Source organism: Eulemur rufifrons, chromosome 8 (assembly GCF_041146395.1).
Source record: "Eulemur rufifrons isolate Redbay chromosome 8, OSU_ERuf_1, whole genome shotgun sequence".
Classification (NCBI taxonomy): domain Eukaryota; kingdom Metazoa; phylum Chordata; class Mammalia; order Primates; family Lemuridae; genus Eulemur; species Eulemur rufifrons.
In genome coordinates, this window is record NC_090990.1 from 10,709,376 (window position 1) to 10,731,804 (window position 22,429).

The 22,429-nt window shown below is 56.0% G+C and overlaps 1 protein-coding gene across 3 annotated transcripts in view; it reads left to right on the plus strand.

Moving 5' to 3' along the window:
* ARHGEF10L (Rho guanine nucleotide exchange factor 10 like) overlaps nt 1-22,429 on the plus strand; it is a 105,323-nt gene that overhangs the window by 13,086 nt on the left and 69,808 nt on the right. For 2 of the 3 annotated variants that reach the window (XM_069479412.1, XM_069479411.1), the window contains exons 4-7: nt 7,423-7,514; nt 8,706-8,789; nt 12,622-12,791; nt 20,593-20,701. In XM_069479412.1, the coding sequence (XP_069335513.1) occupies nt 7,423-7,514; nt 8,706-8,789; nt 12,622-12,791; nt 20,593-20,701 (455 nt within the window). Of the gene's footprint in view, nt 1-7,422; nt 7,515-8,705; nt 8,790-12,621; nt 12,792-17,612; nt 17,730-20,592; nt 20,702-22,429 lie in introns of all 3 variants that reach the window. The other variant, XM_069479410.1, reaches the window with a different exon arrangement.

The window sequence follows — 22,429 nt, forward strand, 5'->3', positions numbered from 1 at the left end:
CCAGGCCGTGTTGTTTCTGTGTGCCTGGGTGGACCCTGTTCTGAGGGCTCTGCCTCCCCTTTCTCATTAATCCTCGCGACACTCTAACGGGCCAGGCGCTATTGTAATCCCCATTGTACAGATGCGGAAGCAGGCACAGAGAGGACACGACACCAGCCCGAGGTCACGGAATGAGATGGGCAGAGGGTTAAACACCATTGGCTTCCACACCCGTGTTCTAAAACCTCTGGCTCTGCCCTATCCCGCACGTCTGGTTTGCAGCCCACTTGCCCTGACGTTAGCCGCGTGACCCAGCACCTGTTTGTCGGTTATCTGCCTGACCCTCAGTTCCTCTCTGGGAGGTGGGATGATGAGACCCGCTTGATGGCGCTGCTGGAGGATGAAGTGAGATGTGAGGATCAGGTGCTTGGCCAGTGAGCTGCTCATTGTCACTGTCCCCAAAGGGTGCACATCTGTCTGGGGAAGACTCTGGGCACAGGGACCCCACACTGGCCAGTCCATTGCTTAGCATTGGCCGAGAGGTCCGTCCGTCTGTCCTTCCTCCCTCCTTCCCTCCCTTTCTGTAAAAAAATCATATATGTTTATTGCAGAAAAATTAGAAAGTATAGAAAATAGTAGACCAAAAGCACCTTTAGTTCTACTGCTGTGTGTTTCTGTCTAGCTTCTTCCCTCGGCACATCTACGAGCGTACGTAATTTTTTATATAGAACTCTGGTTTTACTGCACATGCTGTTTCATGGCTTTTTTGCCTAATTACATATTGTGAGCATCTCCCCATGGGAACTTGCATCTACAACACCCCACATGACTCTCCATACGTTATTGCTGGGGTGCAGAGCCTGTCCGCGTCCGACTGCCGAGCCCAGGGCCCCCCGAGATGTCCGGAGGAAGGTGCACGTGCCACAGGGCGGGAGGCCAGGGGCCGGGGTGTGGGTCAGCCCCCGTGCTGTGGGACCAGCTGCGTAGAGATGGCCCCCAGGGGCCTGACGCTTGCTCCCCATTGAGCACTGGGTTTCGGGTGCATGTGAGGCCCTCCCAGACTTCCCCTGGGTGGCTCCCACTGCTCTCCTCATTCAGTAAAGGGATCTGGGGTCACACAGGGGGTGGCACAGGACAGACAGACGGGGTCCTGGAGCCCCTCTGTGTGGGAGGGATGGCCGGCAGCAGCATAGAGAGGCAAACACGTGCAGGGTGGAGGCCCCACCGTGCCGACCATCGAGGGACCCTGGGCCTGCAAGAGAGGTGCAGGGAAGGAGCGCACACGAGGACTTACCGCGGGCCAGACCCTGTGTTTCCGGTTTTATGTGCCTTTTTTTAAAAAAAAATTTAAAGTTATTTTATTTTAGTTATTGATTTTTTTGAGACAGGGTCTTGCTCTGTCACCCAGGCTGGAGGGCAGTGGCGTCTTCCTAGCTCACTGCATCCTCGAACTCCTGGGCTTAGGCGATCTTCCTGCCTCAGCCTCCTGAGTAGCTGGGGCTGCAGGTGCACGCCGTCACACCCGACTATTTTCTTTGTTTTATTTTTTGTAGAGATGGGGTTCTTGTTATGTTGCCCAGGCTGTATATGCCTTTTTAAAATTCATTCCTTAGCAAAACCCTAAGAGGGAGGTATTATTGCCCCATTTCACAGATATGGAAACTGAGGCATGGAGAAGTGCTAAGTGCTTTGCCTGCATTATCTCATTTAATCCTCACAACAGGAAGTAGAATTGATTATTTGCCCCATTCCATATGAAGTGACTCATCCTGGTGCATACGGCCGAGTGGCAGAACCGAGGTCTTATCCTAGGTCTGTTGGCTCTGGAGTGTGTGCTGATTCACCTCCAAGCCCGTGAGCCCGGGTCTCCACCCTAGCTGCACATTGGAGCCAGTGGGGAGCTTTTATTTTTATCTATCTATTTTTTGAGACAGGGTCTCACTCTGTCACCCAGGCGGGAGTGCAGTGGTGCAGTCATAGCTCACTGCAGCCTCAAACTCCTGGCTCAAGCCATCCTCCTGCCTCAGCCTCCCATGTAGCTGGGACTACAGGTGCACACCACCATGCCTGGCCAATTTTTTTTTTTTTTAAGTAGAGCCAGGGTCTTGCTGTGTTGCCCAGACTGGCCTTGAACTCCTGTCCTCAAATGATCCTCCTGCCTCAGCCTCCCAAAGTGCTGGGATTATAGGTGTGAGCCACCATGCCCTGTCAGTGGGGAACTTTTAAGAACACCCATGCCTGGGCCCCTCCCCAGACCAATGATCACAGTCACGGGGGCAGGGTCCCCGGCACCCGGATCTTTTAGGAGCTCCCTGGGTGACTCCAATGGGCAGCTGGCTTTGAATATTCAGACCAGATAGTCTTTAAGGTCTTTTTGGCTTTAACATGCTCTTATCAAACAGAGCAGCCGGGGTAGAAAAGAAATCTAGCAATAGGTTTAATCTGGGCTTAATGTTTTTGCCTTTCCTTTGCATCTCATGGTGGTGGGGACAGTTTTGGAGGTAGGTGGGGACACTCCGAGTGGGGCCATCCTGGGCGAGCTGTGCTGTCCCGGCCGTCCCTGTACTGCAGGCTGGGGTTTTCCTCCAGGCCTTCTAAGGCAAACGTCATTCTGGTCCCTTCCGCTCCCCAAAGATGGAGTTCTTTCCTCTTTCATATTTTTCATGCCTCATCCCAGAAAAGGCCCCCAAATGCCTGTTTGTGTGGCCAGCAATCCCCAGACTGTTCTGGTTTTGGGGGTCTCCCCACCGACCGCCCACACTGTGCAGCCTCTGGGAAGGGACCCTCTGTGTTAGGGTGGAGTGCTGGTGCATGCGGGTTTGAGAAACATTTCTCCAAAGTTTAGGATAGAAGAAAGAAATGTATTTTACTTTCCCAAGTGGGAAAGGGCCAACATGGTGAAATGGAAGAGAACAAGTGTCGTCAGAGAGAATCAGGTATTCAGGGTTTTTATTTAGGAATTGTAAAAAGGGGGTGAAGATGATTTATGGCTGTAGCCAAATTATTAATAACAGGATACCATGAAGGCTGCCTCCCTCCTCTCTTTCTTCTCGGCAGGCAGATAACAGCAGAAGTGGCTGTCATGTCGGAGATCTTGTCTGCGATCTAGCCCTTATGATGTGATTTGGGGCAGGCTCTGAAGCCCAAAGTTTGTCCCCTGCTGTCTGTCCGGGAGCTTCTTGGGAACTCCTTCAGGCCATACAGACAGATTCTAAAGGGCAGTGGCTGGGGAATGAATGTAAAGAGAAAGATTTATGTTTCTTTCTGTCTTTTTCCAGCTCTTTTCAGATGTTTGTGAAAACAGAGCCCCTGCAGGGTGCCTGTCAGTAGGGAGAGAAGGAGCAGAGAGCAGGGAGAGAGCTCATGACCCATCTTTAGCTGTTATTAGGAAATTGCGGGATTAGGTATTTTCCTGTTACTTAAGCAAGGCCGCCCCTCTCACTGAGGAGGTTCACAGAACCGGGGCCTATACCAGCAGCTGTGGAGGGCTGGGCTGCCGCTCTCTGGAGTGGGCGGGCTTCAGTCATCATTGTGTGTAGGCGTGGGGGTCCTGCTGTCACAGGGCCCATGCCCCTCCTGCCTGGCTGCTCTCTGGGGAGAGAGGAGGTGGGACACAGAGGTGCTTGGAGCTCCGTAGACCAGAGACCACGGCCAATGAACTTTGTTTGTGCATCTGCCCCTTCTTACTTGAACTCTTCCTCTTCTATTTCTCTGCATGGATTTGGCCTCACCTTGGCAGCCTGGTGTAATTCTAGTCGCTGGCCTTGCTCTCAAGTTCAGGCTGAGAGGCACTGGGAGTGCAGGAAGCGCAGATAAGGGTGAGATAATTGGCCTCTTGCTGGTTTTTATGGCTCTTTTGTTATCTGGAGCCTTTGAGGAGGTCCCAGAAGGAGTGTTTGGTCGCAGGAAGCATTAGACTTCCAGCCAGGCAGCGCCCTGTGTGACTTCCAGACAGCAGCTGGGAGAGGCTGCCCCTGGGTGGTTGCAGGGTGGAGCAGTGGCCTTGGTGGCAGCAGGAAGAGGCAAGGGGGGAGGAGACACCCCCAACCTCATTTCTTGCCATGCTCTTTGCGTATTTGCCTTGAGCTGGACCTTTGCTTGTGTTCTGCTCTCCCCCCGCCTCCCCCCCGCAACCCTCGCTTTACTCCTCTTCCCTTGCCTGGCTCCCTGGGGAACCCCTGTTCCAGTCTGGGGGGCCACCGAGCTGGCGTTGAGAGGCTTTGTAGGCAGATCAACTCTGTTCACATTGCTGCTGTGGCACTTGCTGGCCAGGTGACTTGGGCAGTGGGGGTGGCACGGAGGTGATTGCTCTGTGCTGTGGACCCCCACTCCCCAGCCAGGCTAAGGACCCACACCAGAGCTGACATTGGTAATGCGCCCCAGGAGGAGGCCCAGACTTCAGCCTCCCTGGCTACTGGTCTGCTCAGTATATTTCAGATCCTCTCTAAAGCTGCCTGAGCTCAGCCCAGGGTGCCCAGCCCTGCCCGGATGTCACCTTGAGCGTTTACACAGGGCCTTCTCAGTGTTGGCGTGGGGAACCTGCAGCCTTAAGGTGAAATGTGGCCTTCTAGGTCCTTAAGTGCAGCCCTTTGACTGAATCCAAATTTTGCATAACAAATCCTCTTATTAAAAGGGGTGCGGCAGAGAAAGATGAAGCTTCTCTTGCCTCCTTTGGTGCTTAAAAAAGGAAAATCTTGAAATCAGAAGGCCGCAGGTCCCCCACTCCTGCCTGGCGTTGTCCTAGTCTGTTTGGGCTACTATAGCAAAATGCCATAGACTGGGTTGCTATAAACAATACAAACTTATTCCTTACAGTTCTCAAGGCTGGGAAGTCCAAGATCAAGGCGCCAGCAGATTGAGTGTCTGGTGAGGGTCCGATTCCTGGTTCACGGGTGGCACCTTCTTGCTGTGTTCTTACATGGTGGCAGGGACAAGGGAGTTCTCGGGAGCCTCTTTCATTTGTCAGGGCACTAATGCCCTGCATGGAGGCTCTGCTATCGTGACCTGATCCCCTCCCCAGAGGCCCCACCTCCTAATTCTGTCATTTTAGGGGTGAGGATTTCAAAACATGGACTTTGGGGGGAACACAGGCATTCAGACCCTAGCAGACAGAGACTTGAACTTGTGCCTCTGACTGTGTGCTGAGGGGTGCTGCTCTCCTTCCTTTTTAAAAAACGTTGGCTAAACAGGCAAGAGTTTAGGAGACCTTATGACACAGCAAGTCTGTGACGTAGGTGAATATTTAATGGCAAATACTTCCAAGTGGTCTGGTTGAAAGAACACAAGCTCTGCAGATAGCCTTAGCTTTAGATTCCAGCTCCCATCAATTAGCCGAGTGACTTTGGTTAAGCAATCGAGGCTTTGTGAGCCTCAGTTTCCTTGCCTGTAGAATGGGGATAGCGACGCCCATCTCCTGCATGTTCCTGTGAAATTAAATGTGCAAATACATGTAAAGCAAAGCAAGCAGCGCGTAGCAGGTGCTGCAGGGTGCTTTGTGATGGTCACCGATGGTCGTGGTTGTGTACCAGAGGCTGGCAGCCCATCAAGCCAGCCTCTCTTAAGCTCAGGTCGGTTCCAGCTGGAACAGTTTGGCTCTGCCTGAGCATTTCTGAGTGCCTGATTCAGCTCTTTCTGGATGTTTCTGTGTTGAAGAGGTGGCGGCTCAGGGAAGCAGCTGTTAGCCATGGGGCTCCGGCAGCTCCTTGCAGCCCAGCACCCCTCTCCTGGTCCAGAATAGCCCTGTCTCCTTTGGCCTGTGCTTCCTGTTGTGGAAAGCGCTACCCCAGGACTGAAATATGCTGCCTTCCTCACCCCAGGGCGACACTGCTGACTTCTGGCAGTGACATGTGGGCCGAGACTTGCTCCTTCAGTAGTGCAGGTGGCTTAGACTGCACTGCCCAGGACAGTGGCCACTAGCTACATGGGTCTGCTTAAAATTATAGTGCTTCAAAAAAAAAAAAAAAATACAATTAAGTTCCATGGTCACACTAGCCACATTTCAGGTGTTCAGTAGCACGTGTGGCTGGTGGCTGCTGTGCTGGACAGCACAGGCAGAGGGCATGTCTCTGGTCTCCTTATGACCAGGCAAGCTGGCTTCACGGCCTGGCCCTGCCACTCCCTGGGCAGCGTGGTCTCGGGCAGGTTCCTCTACTCGCCTGCGAAACGGTGCTGTTGGGGAGTGAGGCCAAGGGCCTGGCGCAGGCGGTGCTCAACAGCGTGAATTCCCTCCTCGCAGCCCCCTCCCCTCCCTTCTCCCCTGCACTGTCCTGGTCTTCGCGTCCCTCTCCTCGTCCCCTGCTAAGGGCTCAGGTGCCAGGAAGTTAAAGGTAATTCTTTGGCAACAGTGGCCGCTGTCTCGGGCAGTCTAAGGCCTCTACCCTCTAGGTTGGCATAAGTGGTCTTTGTTTTATTATTTTTGAACATCAATTTTTTTTAAAAAGTTCATGTTGGAATAATTTTGGATGTACAGAGAAGTGATGAGATACACAGAGTTCCACGTACCCCCTCACCCAGTTTTCCCCGCTGTTGACATCTTACGTGATCCTTGGTGCCGTTGTCAAAGCTGGGAGACCTGCGATGATACGTTACCATTTACTGACCTCCAGACTTTATGCGGATTTCACCAGGTTTCCCACTTAGGTTCGTTTCCTGTTCCGGGATCCAATGCAGGGTCCCACACTGCACTTAACTGTCGTGTCTCTGCAGCCCTCTGGCCTGTGGCAGTGTCTCGGTCTTTCCTCGGTTTCCATGGCCTTGAGAGTGTTGAGGGGTGAGGGCCAGGCATTTCGTAGACTGTCCCCAGTCTGGGTTTGTCTGTTTTCCCCATGATTACACTGGGGTTATGGGTTTGGGGTAAACATACCGTGGAGGGGAGGTGCCCGTCTCATGACATCATATCGGGGCGCGTGGCATCCGTGTATCATCTCTGGGGGTACTCACCTTGATCTCTTGGTTAAGGCCGTGTTTGCGGGTTCCTCTGCTCTGTGGTTTGCGTATCTGTTCTTTGGAAGGGAGTCACTGGGTCCAGCCCGTCTTCAAGGGTGTGGGGGACTAAGCTCTACCTCCCACGATAATCTTGTGAAGCGTTGCAGGTCCTTGTTTTTTGCAAGAAGCAGGGATCCCGGACCTTCATGGGCACATGGGACGATGGCGAGACGGAGATCTGTGGAGTCTGCCCTGGAGGACAGACAGCCTCCTCTCGCAGAGCGCTTGGTACTCACCGCTGTGAACGCGTTTGATCTTTATGCTCTTGTAAAGAAGCTGGCTGGGTCTTGTAGTGCCTTCTGAAGACGAGGACACTGAGAGAGAAGTCCCTGTCCAAGGCCAACCCCCCGCAGGCCTCCTCACCGTCGTGGGCCCTGGTGACCTGGTCAGGGGCTGCCAGAGGCTTCAAGGGGCTGCCGTCCCCTTCCCTGCAGCTCACCAGCGCGTCTTGGCCCGCAGGGTGCCGGCTGTCGTGAGCAATGGGGACGCGGTGGACGCAGCCTGCTCCGGGGTGCGGCGCTCCAGCTGGAAGCGGAAGAGCACCCGTCGCAGTAAGTCTCCCCTCTGCCCCCGCTGACTGCCCACCCAGGTAGCGCCAGAATGGTGCCAGGATTCAGTCTCCCCTTGACCCACCACGGCCCCCGAGAGCCGAGGTCCAGCAGTAGATGACACGTTCCACCTGCTCTTCAAATACTTACAAAGCCCCAACGGCAGGCCAGGGTGGCCCGTGGTGGGAGTGCCCTGGTGACCCGGGAGAGGTCCCTCTGTGAGCAGGACCAGACACGTAGGCAGGCAGTTGCCAGGCAGGTGCAGGTGCCTTGATGAGTCCTGCGGGCAGAGAGGGAGGGAGTGGGGTCCCAGGCAGGGGGCCAGCTGGTGCGAGGGCCCGAGGGTGAGGGGATGCCTGGCACCTCGGGAAGCAGCAGGGCTCCGTCTGGTGGGGCACCTTATGGGGCCAGCAGCTCCTGAGGTGTTGAGGGCTACGCTTAGGTTTCTGAAGGCAATAGGGAGCCACAGAAGGCGAGGGATGCGGCCACATTTGCCTTTCAGTCCCTTGGCTCTGGGATGGGTGGAGCCAGTGGGGAGACTGTGGGGTCTTCCAGGAGCGGGAGGCTGAGGGCCTGAACTAGGGAGCTGGTGAGAGGTGGGCAGGCCTGCGGGCCCTTCTGGAGGCACAGTCAGTGTGGGAGGAGGAAGAGGGGTCCCTGTGAGGCTCTGGCAGGGCTCTAGGACCCTAGGACTCAGGGAACATCACAGTTAGAACAGCAGGTCCCATGTCTTCTTCCCAGAAGGCCCGTGGGATAAGGACAGGCTCCCATCTGGGGCAGGGGCCCGTTTCTGAATCCTGGCTCAGCTCCGTGGGGGAGGGGCTTGTCCCGGGGGCCTGGGTGACTGAGGATGCTTGGGGGCCAGGGCACAGGTGCTGGGCTGCGTCATGCCGCCTGCGGGCTGTGAGCAGCTGCCCCATCAGCCAGATGGGCGGGCCTTGCCTGTGGGTGGGGGGAGGCAGGTGGGGGTCTGTGCGGTCACTGGGAGGGCGCCTTGGAGAGCCTGGGGGACGGGGAGAGGCAGGGAAGCCGGCATCCCCCGAGAGCAGCTGGCGGGGCTCCGGCTGGGCCGGGCTGGCAGAGAGGTCAGGGTGCCGTGTGCCGCCTGCTGGTGCAGTCCTGGTGTCAGTCTGCAGCGCCTTAGCCCGCGCCACAACCCGCGTTGGTGCCCTCTCTCTTCCCCTTCCCTCCCAGTCGACCGGTTCACTTTCCCAGCCCTGGAAGAAGATGTGATTTATGACGACGTCCCCTGCGAGAGCCCGGATGCCCATCAGCCCGGTACAGTCTCTGCCATGCCCCTTGCTTCTCTTCTCTCGGGGATGGGGAGGACGGGCGGGGCCCGGGGAGGCTCTTCTCCTTCCCTTTCTTTCCATCCCCAACCAGCGCAGGTCCCTCCTTCTTGCCTGTAAAAACCACTGCAGTCATCTAGAGCGGCTGGAGCTGGCAGGGGCGGGGCCAGGCCAGGCTGGGCAGGTCCACGCTCTGGCTGTGGGTTCTGGGCAGGTCACTTCCCCTCTCTGAACCTTGATTGCTCCTTCGGGAAATGGGGCCATAGTCCAGGCTTCCCAGGGCTATTGGGGAAAGATTGTTAAACCCAAAGGGCCTAGCAGATAATGCTGCAGAAAGCTCTGCACCTGCCATGGGTCCAGGGCCGAGGTGGGACAGGCAGGCAGGAGATTGTGGCAGTGGGAAAATAGGGTTGGGGTGGAGTAGGTCCTGCCTGCGCACCTGATGGGAGAGAGGAGGAATACTGGCTAACAATTAACAGGGAGAGCCATCTTGCCTGGACACATTAGGCCAGCCTGCTCTTCATACTTTGCATCATGTAATCTGCTTCAAAACTGTGATTTGGGGGATTATGTCCTCATTGTACCGACAGGGAAACTGTACAGGCAGGGCTGGGATTTGAATGCGGGTCATTCTGACTCCCAAGTTCAGTGCTCTGTCCCCTGCCCGGGAGGATTTGAGTGGCATTTTATGACACATAAAGCACATTGGGTTTCACTGTCCAGTCACCCCGTGAGGTCAGCAGGGCAGGGATTATGGCTTCAGTTGCTCAGAGAGGTTAAGCCACCAGCCCAGATCACATAGCCAGGATTTGGACAGACGATTCTGCTTTTTCTTGTCTTTGTCTTTTTTTGTTCTTTTTTGGGGGGAGGAGACAGGGTCTTGCTCTGTTGCCTAAGCTGCAGTGCAGTGATGTCATCTTAGCTCCCTGCACCTCAAACTCCTGGGCTGAAGCGATCCTCCTGCCTCAGCCTCCCGAGTAGCTGGGACTAGAGGTCTACACCACCACACTGGGCTAATTTTTCTGTCTTTTGTAGAGACAGGGTCTTGCTATGTTGCCTAGGCTGATCTCGAACTCCTGGCCTCAAGTGATCCTCCTGCGTCAGCCTCCCAAATAGCTGGCACTATAGGTGCCCATCACTATGCCCAGCTAATTAAAAAAAATTTTTTTGTAGAGACGACATCTTACTATGTTGCCCAGGCTGGCCTCAAACTCCTAGCCTCAAGCAATCCTCCTGCCTTGGCTGCTGGGATTACAGGCATGAGCCACCGCACCTGATTTTTCTACTCCACTCTTCTGCCTATTTTCAGGGGCTCTCCATCTAATGGGGGAAACACAGCCCTGCTTTTGAGGAGCTCCTAGTCTGAGCAGCTGTAACCACCCTTGGGCAGCACGCAGTCTGATGGGAGAGTCACATAGACAACATGATGAGGCCTGAGGGCCCCAGAGCCACGCTCCTGACTGCTGTCCCAGGAACAGGGACAGATGGGCCAATGATATGCTCGTCCTTTAGCATGCCTGGGATGTGCTCGGAGTGCATTTTCTTGCTGGTGGCTCATTTGAATCCAGGGAGTTGGGCAACGGAACACTACGTTGGGAGGCAGTGGGGTGTTACAGTAACGTCCCGGGGCTGGCAGGAGGTCTGAGTGGCTGAGGGGCCTCAGTGTTGTTTAACCCCTTCAGACTGTTTTCCCACCTGAATCAAATCAAGCGACACCCCCTCCCACCCCCCTCACCACAGGGGCTGGGAGGATATGGCACGTCCTTGCCATCCTGCCTTGAGGTGGTTAAGAGCGGGTGGCCTGGGAGTTCCAGCTCTGAGCCTGCAAATTGAGGACCACGATCACCACCCCGGGATCCCCACCCACAGGGCTGCAAAGGGTCGAGTGAGACACGGTTGTACGAGCTCAGCGCAGGGCCTGGCTCTGGGTGGGTGCTCTGCACACGGGGCCACTGCTGGCTTTGCTGTTAGAGTTTCGCCTGCCAAGCATCCCAGCGCTGGCCTGCCTGGAACTTCTGTGGGCTCAGCGGGAGCTCAGAGAGGAGGTCGTCAGCCAAGGGGCAGGCTGTATGCGCCAGTGGACACACACAGCCCTGGATTCAAATCCCAGCTCTGCCACTGATTTGGGCACAGGGCTCTGTGCCTTTGGGCCTTGGCTTCTTCATATAAAACAAAAATATCCTGAGCTCACAGGCCTTTGGGAAAGGTCAGACAGAGAACGGCTTAATTTCTCTGGGTCTCAGTTGACTCATCTGTAAAACTGAGCTCTGCCTCTCTGGTCACTAGGCTTGGGGCCTCCATGGCAGTAAGAAGACGAGCAGCAAAGGTCACAGCTGCTGCACTCTCTGGAGGCGTTAGTCACTATTGTCTTTTGCTTAAAAATAACCCATGTTCTCTCTTGGTCCCGGGACCCTAGTCTCCGCTCAGCCTTAGCACATCTGTTTTGTTTCTTGGCTCAGGATCTCCTCGCCTTTCGCCAGTGCCCGCCACTAGCCTTCCTGGGGTGGAGCTGGGGGCTCTGGGTCAGTGGGATGACACCTGTGCCCGCCCAGAGCGACCACGAGCGAGGCCTCACTGCTTCTGGTCGAGTGTGTGCCGTGTGCCCGGCTCTTTCCTAAGAGCATCTCGGCTGTGTCCTATTTACTTGCCCTGTCAGCTTGTTATCATCTGCATTTTGCAGAGAGGTCTCTGACAACCAAAGCTCCCAGGTCTGTGGCACAGTTGTTTCTGAGCAGATGATTTTTTTTTTTTTTTTTTTTGGAGACTGGTCTCGCTACCTTGCCCAGGTTGGAGTGGGTGTTCGCAGGTGTGATCATAGCGCACCGCTACAGCCTCGAACTCCTGGCCTCATGCCCTCCTCCCGCCGCAGCCTCCCAAGCACCTGGGATTGCAAGTGGGAACCACGGCACCTGGCTGAGCAGACCTTTTTAACCCTTCCCAATGCTGGATTTCTTCTGTGTTGACAAAGGCATTTTCATCTTCATGCACTTTCTGGGGTCTGACCCCACTTTTGTGAGGTCTCTGGCTCTTCTCCAGGTGACAGATGAAGCAACGAAACCCAGAGGGCCAAGGGCCTTCCCCAAGATCACCCAGTGGCGGAACTGGGGCTGGGACCCCCTGTGCTCCAGCCTCGGGACAGAGGTTTTCCTGCTTCAGCCTTAAAGCAACATCTCACACCCCACTGGGAAGGGCCCCAAGAGTGCCCTGGCCCTGGGGACCTGTCCCTGTAGAGGAGGAGACTCTCAGCTCTTTGTCCCCACATTTTCAGTCCAAGGCATTTCCTGTGGGGTTTGGAGGAGGACCACTGCCGGACGCTGGGCCAGGTGCGCCCCCTACCGGACTGTCCTGGACCCACATGGGGACTCAGATCTAGGGTGAGGGGTCCATAAGAAGGGAGTGACATTTATGAAGGCCTGCCCTGGGCCGGCTCTGTGCCAGCTCTTTCCTGTGCTGACGCTTTAAAGGTCCCAACAATCTCTGCTTCACCCCTGAGGATGCTGTGGGCCAGAGCCAGGACTTGACCCTGGGTCTTCTCTTCTCCAGCAAAAAATGCCCAGAACGAGCACTCAGATCACAGAAAAGCAAGGCTGACAGCAAGAGGAAATTAGTGAGCCCCTGTGTGTGTGACACACTTCTCGTGCTCTCCCCGGTTTCTCATGCCGCCTATGAGGTGGGAGGTGTATTGTCACCGCCTCCGTTTCATGGTGCAGGAAGTGCAGCCGGAGCTCCAGGGCCCCCACGTCCTCCCCACCCCTTACAGAGCTTGAAGTCTGGGGGCCTGGTCTGAGGGCCTTGGCTCACCGGCTGTCCCTCGGCCGCAGGGGCGGAGAGGAACCTGCTGTATGAGGATGTGCACCGGGAAGGGGCGCCGCGGGAGGCGGAGGACCTAGGCTGGAGCTCCAGCGAGTTTGAGAGCTACAGCGAGGGCTCCGGGGAGGACACCAAGCCGGAGGTCGAGCCCACCAAGCACCGAGTGTCCTTCCAGCCCAAGGTGAGGGGACAGGGGTGCCTCTTAGGGCACCGAGACCCCTTCAGGGAGGGGGTGCGTGGGTGGCGAGGGCCGGGCCTGAGTCTCACATCTGGAAGTGTGTGGAGATTGCGGGGCAGGCAGCCTGGGTCATCCCGAAGCAGGAGGTGACGCCCAGGCCCTGCTGTTGGCTGTGGAGAGCCCTGGCACAGGTGCCACCCCCATGGCTACAGCAGACGCTTCGCGGGCTCAGATCAGGCCTCAGAACCCTCTCAACACCGTGCTCCAGGCAGCCCGACCAATCGAGGAGAGCTGGCACTTCGATCAAATCACTCGATCCCCCTGCCCTACTGGGCGATCCTCAGACCAGTCCTCCCCCCACACGGTCCTCTCTGCCCAGCGGAAGGGGACAGCAGGGGCTGCCGTGGCAGAGCCACAGTGGCCTGGAAGCTTCTTTCCACAGCCTCTTGTGTGCCATCACGCACTTGGTTTTTCTGGTGTTTCTGCCTGGAGCAGGGACCGTTCTGCCTGTTCCGTGGAGGGAGCCCCTGAAGCTGAGAGGGGGACAGACCGTCTGGTTCCTCCTTTCCTGGGATGGCCTCAGTCCTCCCACGTTGTTCTGTAGAAGCCTCTGGAAGGCAGTCTGTCCATGCCAAGATGTGGGATTTTGTGGGAGCAGTTTCTCGCAGGCCCTGCCTGAGCAGAGGGGACGGGTCCCTCTCGGGCTCCTTTTAGAAAGACGCAGACAGGCAGGAGAGCTCCACCTGTGTCCCGTCCTGCCACCTGGCGGGGGCCCAGGTCGGGCTGGGATTACGGGGCCAGCTTATACCTCACCTGCAGGCTTCCAAGACTCTCCTGGCACCTCTTGCCCTTTTCTGAGTTTGGAGGTCCTCTCTGGGAGAGGCATGCTGGCCAGGGCAGCACCCACACCTGAGAGTCCGTTCCTCAGACCACGATGGGCTCTGCAGATTCTGAGCAGGCCGGGCCCCTGTCTTCCCAGGGATGGGCCTCCGCGGCTGCGCTGTGCAAACCGGCCTTCGTGTCTTGCCAGCCTAAAAGTGAAGAATTCATGACACCTACTGTGTGCCTAATACATATGTTTGCCTGTGGGTTGGGATACACGGGAACAGGAGGACCTGACTCAGGCTCCGTGAACCTTTATGGTCTTGGAAGAGATAATGAATGTGAAACAATTTGTCAAAAATGAAGACAAAAATTCCTCCATGTAAACACGAGCTTGAGTCCAGCCTGGCCACATGCCTGACGTGGGTGGGGGCTGATGAGATCAGTCCAAGGCGGCCTCGGAGAGGTGAGCAGGAGCCGGGGTCAGGAGCCAGAGGAGATGGGAAAGGTGTTCCAGGTTGGCGGAACGGCCCAGGCAAAAGCCCAGGAACGGCCTCCTTCTGCTCCGTGTAGCTCAGAAGCAGGAGCGCACACCACTTTAGGGAAGAAGAGGTTATGCTTTTGGTTTTGAATCCCCAAGACCCCTGGGTGGCCTCTCCATGTGGGCAGGACCCGTGCATCTCAGTCCTGCTCTGGACGGTGTGACCAGATGGGACTCTTGAGTCCTGGTCCAGCCTCTGAGTCTCAGCCTCTGGCATCCTTCCTCCTCTCCCATGTCTATGGTCACTGTCCCAGGTCTCTGGCTTCTTGCCGGGGACTGGGAGGAAACTGTAGGCATCTCTCGGAGGGAAGGGGCGATGGAGACGCTGAATTCGGGCTCTCAAGTGGCAGTCCTCAGACTCGCATGGGCGTCAGAGTCGTGTGGGTACCTGTTTGAAATCGCAGCTGCCAGGACCTCTCTCCCAGGGACTCTGGTTCAGAGTTTGCATAAAGCCTGAAAATTGGCCTTTTGAGCAGCTCTCTGGCCGTAGGGAGTGCAAGGCGCCCACGGAGCACCCCAAAAAATGCTGGGCCGTACCTCACCATGGCCTGGCCCTGGGGACTGCCTGTGAGCTCGTGTCCGTCACACGCTCAGGCTGGGGGCTTTGGACCCTTTCTCAGCAGACGAGCTATGTGGCATAGTTCTTGGAATTGTCCTAACCACGAGGACTCTTTCTTTGGCCATGACCAAGGCCCACCTGCTCCCTGACCAGCAGGCCCCAGGCGACAGGAGCTTGTGGAGGGGATTTTCCTGTGGTGCCCACTTCTGCCCAGGGGTGCGTGCTGAGCCCTGCCTGTGGTGCGTCACCCTTCCTAGCTGCCCAGCTGCACCTGCTCACACACCTGGCACTGCAGCAGCTGCATGTTTCAGGGCCGCCCCTGCCTGGCTGTGTGTTGTGTGTGCTGCGGGGCACTGGGGCACAGGGGTCTGCGGAAGTGTTTTGTCCTGTCCTTAGAGTCTGACTGTGGGCCTGGCGCCCTGCCCAGCTGCAAGCGTCTGGGGAGGCCAGCCCTAGGCAAGCGGGCTCTTGCCAAAGAAAGTGACCCAGGGGTCTGCCGAGGGACCTCCTTAGAAGCACCTGACCCGAACGTAAGCGGCCACGCCATGCTGTTACGTTAACAAGTTATCCTGCTGGTTGCTACCCATGGTCAGTGGGAGGTTTTCTCCAGTTGTAGGATGGGCTGCACTGAACTCTTTCACTCTGTGACTGTGACCCCTTTGCAATCGAGGTCTCTGTGATGCAGCTGGGCAAGGAACTATGCAGAACTCGTGGGTTCATTACAGAAATGCCAGCTGTGGCTTCAGCCTTGTCCACACCCCTGCTCTGATCGGCCAACTCAGCAAGTGACCTGTGGTCCCAACATTTTCTAGTTCTTCTGGCCCTGAGAGAGGAGAGGGGCACCAGGAGGCCCAGGGCCTATGGTTTCATTGTGTTAAGCTTTTTTATAGATGCATAGTTGAGTCAGTACAAGCCCCAAACTCTCCAGTTCTTTGGGAGTCTGGGTAACATTCAGAAGGTTCTGTGTCCTGTGTACTTCTCTTCCTAAGGATACTGAACATTTGCCTGGCATGGGACAGTTTACAAAGCATTGTCATTTAATTTTCCTCATACCCTAGAGTGGCCAGTATTATTGTCATTAAGATTCTCATTTTGTTGATCAGAAAATCTATAAGAAGCTCAGAGAGGTTAAGGTCACACAGCCAGTAAGTTAGTTGGTAGAGCCAGAACTCAACATCACACACAGATGAAAATAGCTCATCCACCCATCCATTCATCCACCCACCCACCCATCCACCCACTCATCTATCCACCCATCCACCCGTTCATCCATCCACTCATTCATCCATCCACCCATCCATTCATCCACCCACCCACCCATCCACCCACTCATCTATCAACCCATCCACCCATTCATCCATCCACCCATCCATTCATCTGCCCACCCACCCATTCACCCATCCGTCCATTCATCCATCCACCCATCCAACTATCCATCTAGTCAACAAATATGGAGTACTTACAATTTTAAAAATACAGTAATAATGGCTTCCATCTTTTGAGTACTTACTAAGCTCTGGGCTTTACATGTAGTGTCCATTTAATTTTCTTAACAACCCTATGAAGTAGCTCTTACTGTGGCCACTTTATCAGTGAGGAAGCTACAATTCAGAGCGGTAAGACGTTTCCAGCTGGGAAGCGGGAGCCATGATTGGAATATAGGCCTACCTGCCTCCAAAGCTCAGACTCCTAATCCTTTTACCTGTCTGCTTCACTGGAAGTAGCCCCTGCCTTGGTCTTCTGTGTACTTTACCGAGTATCACTGTTGCTCATACAATTCATGCATTTGACTATCCTGTTCTTCTGTCCATCTATCCATCCTCCTGGTCTGTAAGCCAGTCATCTCTGTATCCCTCCATCCAGTTGTTCATCGATGGATGGATCGATTGATCCTTCCATCCGTCCCTTCATCTCCTCACTCATCCTTCTCTCCATCCATCCACCCATTCCTCCAGTTGTGTGCTGGAGTCAGCTTGTGCCAGCTCACACAAACTCAAGAACCAGTTGTGTGCATCTCTCCTACAAATCCACATTCAAGCTGCCACCTTGGTAGCTTGAAATTGGCCATGGCGGGAGTATTCACGCCATGGAAATGCTACAGAGCAGGGCTCCTTTTCCTGGAGAACTGGTAGTTAAAGTTACCAACACAGCACTGCCTTCATCCATTCACCTACCTATCCATCCTTTTATTCCTTCATGTGACTGTCTCTTCAACCATCCATCTGTTCATTTGCTCAGCTGTGCCATCACCTAACCAAATGTAATCGTGTGTTCATCCATTTATTTGTCCATCTATCTGTTCATCCATCCATCCATCCATCCATCCGTGAGCCTGTCTACCCATCCATCTGTCTGTTGTCCGTCCATCTGCCCAAGCATCTCTCTACCTATTCATCCATCTTTCTATGCATTTGTCCACTTAACCCATTCATTCCCTTGTCCCCCACCCCCCATTGCACCCGTCCATCCACCTGCCATCCATCCATCCATCTCACAGACTTACTGAGAACTTCCATGTTACAAGCCCTGTGCAGGGCTACAAGGTTGAGGAGAAGACACAGTCCGTATCCTCAGAACATTCTTCCTCTTCCCTGAGGGGGGGGGGGGGCCTGGGCTTGTGACCCTCCCGCCTCCCCTCCCCGGCATCTGGATTCCCTGCTGCAGAGACCCAGCCCCCAGCCGCCTGGCATGTTGGGGTTGGACACGGCTGGAACAGATTCCAGGCAGGACCTGGCCGGACTGCTGCTTGGGACCTGGGCTGCCAGATCCCGCCTGCCCCAAGCCACCGTCCACCACTTCACCTGAGTCTCCTTTCTCCTCTGTTGTCTGTGTTTTGTCTCCTCCCTGTCCCGCCTGCTCCTCTCACCTGCTCTCCTTCTGCCTGGCCGCTTGGGGGCTCCAGCTTTCTCCAGACCTGACTAGGCTAAAGGAGAGATACGCCAGGACTAAGAGAGACATCTTGGCTTTGAGAGTTGGGGGGAGAGACATGCAGGAGCTGAAGCACAAGTACGATTGGAAGGTATTGTCTGTCCCCCCCACGTCCTGCATGGGCCGCTTCCAGCTGAGCTACCTCCAGGGGGCTTTCCTGCTGTCCTGGGACCTCGGGTGGGCTTGAGCCTCCAGCACCTGCCTCTGAGCCCCAGGGCTGCCCTGACACCTGGCACCTGGCTGCACTTGCGTCTGTGCTGGAACTGGTCGAGGCCTTAAGCCACGTGTTCCCTTCCGGGTTCTTGCCTGTATCTTTCTCTCCACCCGCAAGTGAAAGATGCCCGGGGGTCCATAAGCATTCCCGGGTGGGTTTTCAAACTCCAGGGCCCTCAGAATCACCCGGGTGCTTCATCAAAATGCAGATTCCTGAGCACCACCCTCAGGGGTGCTGATTCTGTAGGTCTGGGGCAGGGCCCAGGAATCTGTGCATTTAGTAACCATGCTGGGTGGGATTGGGTTGCACTTTCAAAAATGTGAGTGTTGGTGACATTGGACGTTCCTACCCCTCCAGGCTGTTCGGAGAGATCCGGGATGAGGAAGTGTGTAGGAGAAAGCGCAGCACCCTCTTCTCAGATTGGACTCAGACTTTTGGATAATGATGACACTGAAATAGTAGTTTCCATTAATTGACCACTTCCTGTGAGTCCTGGCCGTAAGCCTGGGCTTTGGAGGCCTGTGGGCCTGGGTTCGAACCCCAATCTTACCACATCCTCACTGTGTGATCCTGGGCAGGCCCCTTGGCCTCTCTGAGCCTCGGTTTCCTTGCCTGTGGAAGGGGGCATTAATAGCCCCAGCCCCCAGGGTGGGCATGGGGCTCTGATGGTCAGGTCCGTCAGGTGCTCGGAGCTGTGCTTGGCCTGGGGCTCCGTGGACGGTGGCCTTTGTTACCTTTGTGCCTGACCGTCTTGTCCCCATGGCACGCTGGGGCAGCTGTCTCTCTGCCATCATTTAGCCTGAGGCAAGTCAAGTACCTGGCTGGTGGTCACACTGGGGTTCCAATTCGGGTCTGCCACATGCCAGAGCCTGGGCGTTCTCCATCCTGCAGCTTGTCAGAACCTGGGGCCTCCCAGGAAGAGGAGGAGGAGGAGGAGGAGGAAGAGGAAGAGAGACACTAGAGCCTGTGAGGCCCTTTCACAGACACCTCCCGCCAGGCCCGTGACCCAGGGTGGGGCAGGGTTAACCTCTGAGGAAGCCGAGGCTCCGAGAGGAGCAGGGAACAAGTGAAGGGCAGAGTCTAAGACCAGGGGCCTCCCCCGGGCACAGTCCCACGCTGTGTGGCCAGGTGGATGCAGCAGGTTGACTCAGGGACCCTTCAGGGGTGTTTGCCTTTTGCCCAGGAAGATGCCAAGAGAAAGGCCTCAGGTGATTCCCCCAAACACCACTCTGGGGGGTTCACAGGACAGCCTATTGATACTTTATGCCAGGACGGGAGCTGGGCTTTGGATCAGAGGCTTCTGGTCCCTGGGGTAGTGACCCCCGGGGAAGGACGGGCATCCGTGGGCAGTTTCTGGGGTCAGCACCTGTCCTTCCCACTAGATTCCCAAAGGTGTCCATGATCACTGCCCCAGGAAGGCCGTGTATTGTGGCTCCAGAATTGTACCCTGTAGATGTAAGAGGAGCTGGGGACTTCCTTCCCTTTTCTCGCTGCTGGTGGCTTCCAGAAAGTAGGCCTTGTTCCTGAAAAGCCACCACTCCTGCCTGTCCGCGCACAGTGCCCCACCTGCCTGCCTTGCCCAGACCTCCAGAAGTGCTTGGGCCCTTAAGTGGGGAACCACGGGGTTGTCAGAGGAGACGGTGAGAATGGGGGGACCAGGCCCCCCCCAGATTATTGCTCCCACCTTCTGCAGGGAGTTTTTGAAAGGAGAAGGTTTTTCTAGAACTATGCTGTCCATGATGATAGTCATGTGGCTGTTAAACTGAAATTAATTACAATTAAATATAATTAGGAATTAGAGTCCTAAGTCGTACCGGCACATTTCGGGGGCTCAGTAGTCACATGTGGCCAGTGGCTCCCATATTGGACAGTGCAGATAGAGAGCGTTTCCATCATTGCAGAACCTTCTATTGGCTGGTGCCGCCGCAGCTGTGTGTTGGAAAAGACACCAGGGCTGGGGCTGGCGCTGGGGGGCCAGCAGCTCTCTTCTCAGGCCTGGGCTCCCCCGGCACCCAGGGTGTCTGCTTCCCTGTCCTGGGCGCGTGTCCTCCTCGAGCTCCAGGGACCGCTTAGCTTGCTGCAGCCGTGTGCACGGATCCCGGCCCTGCCACGGGAAGCTGCATCTTGCTTTCCGGCAGCTTCAGCCTTTCCTCCCTTTTCCCAGGCAGTGGCTCAGTAAGAAACCTGGCCGTTTTGGGGGCGGGGCAAGGGTTGGGGTTCCTCACTTGGGTTCGGCAGATGGGATAAGAGTGTGTTTGCACTTCTTCTTAGTTGCTCCTAAAATCACGTCCAGCATTTGTACGGCACGTTTTGCTGTTCAGAGTGCGTTCCCAGACCTGAGCTGTTTAGTGCTCATGGATATTGCTGTTACCTTGGTTTTACCTGAGGAAACTGAGGCTCAGGGAGGTTGAGTGACTTGTCCAGTGTCATGCCACTGGGGAGTGGCAGAGCTAGGACTTGAATTGGGGCCCAGGACTCCAGGCCTCCAGCCTCCCCTAAAATTGGCTAGGGCCTCCCCTTGCCCATAAAGAGGGTTCCTGTGGGGAGACCTCCAGGGCATGAATGTACCGTCTCACCCCCACCATTGTCCTTGGCCTCTGCTCACTGACTTGGGAGGGAAGTGGCTGGGTGGTTTTGTCCTCTGAGTCCGGGCCGAGACCGGGGAAGTGGGGGGCCCTTGGGGGTAGGTGTCCGAGGCCCTCCCTTGGCTTCCCTGATGCATCTCTCTACCTTTGCTCAGATGACCCAGCTCATGAAGGCCGCCAAGAGCGGGACCAAGGATGGGCTGGAGAAGACAAGGATGGCCGTCATGCGCAAGGTCACCTTTCTGCACAGGAAGGATGTCCTCGGTGAGGCACTGCTCGGGCCAGTAGGGTCTGGTGCCCAGCTCTAGGCTGGGGGGTGGGAGAGGGTGAGTTTTTGCCCCATCTCCCTGAGATCATGCTGGGTGGGGGTGCCACGTGGGTGTCTGGCCTCCTCTGGCAGTAAGGGTTGGGGGCGGAGTCACAAATGTCCTTGTCCCAGCTTGCTTCCCGCTCCTTGGAGGCATGTCCTGCCTCTTCTGGGAGAGGTGGGCCTCTCCCTCGGCCTCCCTGCCCTGCCTTTGTCATGGCTGTCTGGGCCTCCTGCCCCCTGAGGTCTGGCTCACTGGGCCTCATCCTTGCACGTCCCTGTTCACTGCCTCCCATATCCATCCACCCATCTCTCCACCCAGCCAATGTTCATTGAACACCTACTAAGTGCCACACCTTGTGCTGCATGCGGGGACGCCAAGACGAATTTATCAGCCTTTCCTCCAGGGGCTGGCTCCTGGCATAGTGGGGCACACCACACATAAATGGGAAATGACAGGACAGATTGACAGGTGGTACGGTGGGGACCCTGGGGGAGCATCTAGGAAGTGAGGTGGACTCAGGTCAGGGAAGGAGGAGGCGGCCCAGGTCACCAGGCAGAGGAAGCCAGCATGTGCAAAGGCCCGGAGGGGGGAAAGTCTGAGACGTTCGGGAAATGGTGTTCACGCCAGTTAGCATTGATGGCGTATTTATCGCGTGCCGGGCACTCTCCTAAGAGCCTGCAGTTCCTCACTTAATCCTTGTCAGCACCAAACGAGGTACAGAGGACTCTCACGTTCCATGCTGCAGGAGAGGGAACAGGTACAGAGGGCTTTTGTCACTTGCCTGAGGACACACAGGGAAGGGATGGAGGAGGCCTTATCTGGCTGCAGTGAGGGCAGGATGAGAGATCAGGGCCCGGTCAGCACGGGCTCTGTGGGCCTTGTTGTGCATCTGCCCTTGATCTTAAGGACACTGGAGGGTCATTAGAGGATTTTAGGCAGAAGTGTCCCATGGTCACATTTGAGCAATTGATTGATCATTCATGCAACAAGTTTTATTAAGCATCTACTATATGCCAGGAACTGTCCTAAGGCCTTGGGAGAGCTTTGAACACATGTCCTGGCCCCCCGTTCCCCTGAAGCTCCCCTCAGGTGCCCACCCCTTACTCCTGGTCCCCACCAGGGCTCTGGTCTCCTCCCCCAGAGAATGCCCGGGCAGGGCCCATGGTGTGTTCCCAGGGTCGGGGGCACAGGGTCAAGGAGACCCAGCCCCTGCCTCACGCAGCTCACGTCTTTTGGGGCGACAGACAAGGAGACAAGAAATGTCAGTACAGTGGGCTAAGGGTCAGTGGGCGGAATTCTGGGGGTGCCAGTTCTCCTTGGAGGCCTTGTTTGGGGGGAGCCTGCCGCCCACCCTCAGCACACAGCCTGGTGCAGCGGAAGGAACGTGGGCTTCAAGCCAGGGAGAACTGTGAGAGCCTGCACCCTCTTGCAAAGTTCTGTAGTTTAACCTCTCTGTGCCTCAGTTTCCTCATCTGTACAGTGGGGCTAATAATGGCATCCGTCTCTGGGGCCGTGGTGAGGATGACAGGTAGTGTGTGGAGAGAGCCCTGTGTGGCAGGCATTATTCTGGGCAGGTGGGTGGTTGGTTAGTCAGTGGAGGCGTTGGTGCCATTATGGCCTCACGGTGACCTGGTCACGTCCTGGCTCTGTGCCTCCTGGCTGTCACCTTACACTTCTTCCC